We start from the raw sequence: 1,153 nt of genomic DNA, 5'->3' as shown, positions 1-1,153 counted from the left end.
TTTTTTTTTTTTTTTTAATAGGTGGAAAAGATACTCAAGACAAGCTGGAAAAAAGCCAAATAAAAGTATCAAAAGCAGATAAGCTAGAGACTAAGGAAACTGTTGAAAGCAGAAAAGACAACAACACTGAGGGAAATAGCAAAGACAGCAAGGCAGAGTAAATTTTAAAATTATTTAAAATTTTGGTAGTGTTGAAGTGATGTTGTAGCCTTGATGGTCCAGGAAATGTGAGAGTTAAGGATTTTTATGGATGATATTTTTTTATTGGAACTACTGAAGGGTTGAGATTTAGATAAGCTTTTAAATGTAATGCATTCATTTTCAGGTCTGAGGAAGTAACAGGGTTTGCAATGCTTTTCTTGGCAAAATGAAATGTTCTGAATCTAAATCAGATCTCCCATAGAGCTACCTATGCTGATCGTACCTGTAACAGGCAATTGACATATCTTGCTTGTGATTAGTTTAAAGTAATTTAATTAGGGCTACTTGTCTCAGCTTAGGCTTTTCATATGTTTCTATCCATGTTCCAGAAGTTTCATACTACTTCCCTGATGACTTAATTTTGGGATATGTTAGCTCTAAGTAACTTGGCTATTAGAGGTGCACTGATACATAGGTCCCGTATCAGATCGGCACTGATATGAGGAAAATTGAGAGTATCAGCAACCAGCTTTATTCATCTGATGTGGCCGATTTAAATGTCTTGTGCATGTGTGGAGCTGGCCAGGAGCGCAGAATGGAGAGGAGCAGGGTCTAGCTGGTAAGTCTGTAGGGGAAGGGGAGAAGGAAGAGGCATGCTGGGCAGGGCAGATTGAGTCCCCCCCCATGGTGAAGGTGGGAGTGGGGCTGGGGCAGGAGCAGGCGCTGCATAGGAGGGGTGGGACACAGGGTGGAGCTGTGGCTCATCCTGGGGACATGAGGGTGGGGGGCAGCTCCAACTGCTGTATGCACCCTGGGAGGACTGGGGGGACATGTGCCCTCGGATCTGCATGCAAGACAAAGTGGGCTGGTGCTGTGGGCTGAAGCTGAGGTGGTACTGGGCTTTTCCTGGAGGGGGACTGGCCCGGCCTGTGCTCGAGCCAGCAATAACGGTGCTGGGAGAGGGGGTTGGGGGGGGGCTATAGCCACCCCAAAATTTGCTGTAGCCCTCCCC

The 1,153-nt window shown here is 46.0% G+C and overlaps 1 protein-coding gene across 1 annotated transcript in view; it reads left to right on the top strand.

Moving 5' to 3' along the window:
- LOC109291928 overlaps nucleotides 1-1,153 on the top strand; it is a 66,523-nt gene that overhangs the window by 42,799 nt on the left and 22,571 nt on the right. Inside the window, exon 11 of the mRNA XM_019509170.1 lies at nucleotides 22-157. Coding sequence (XP_019364715.1) covers nucleotides 22-157 — 136 coding nt within the window. The remainder of the gene's footprint in view (nucleotides 1-21; nucleotides 158-1,153) is intronic.

This window comes from Gavialis gangeticus, unplaced genomic scaffold, assembly GCF_001723915.1.
Source record: "Gavialis gangeticus isolate Ggan-Ray unplaced genomic scaffold, GavGan_comp1, whole genome shotgun sequence".
Classification (NCBI taxonomy): domain Eukaryota; kingdom Metazoa; phylum Chordata; order Crocodylia; family Gavialidae; genus Gavialis; species Gavialis gangeticus.
The sequence above is the reverse complement of the archived record's forward strand: the minus strand, read 5'-3'. Positions and strand labels throughout refer to the sequence as shown.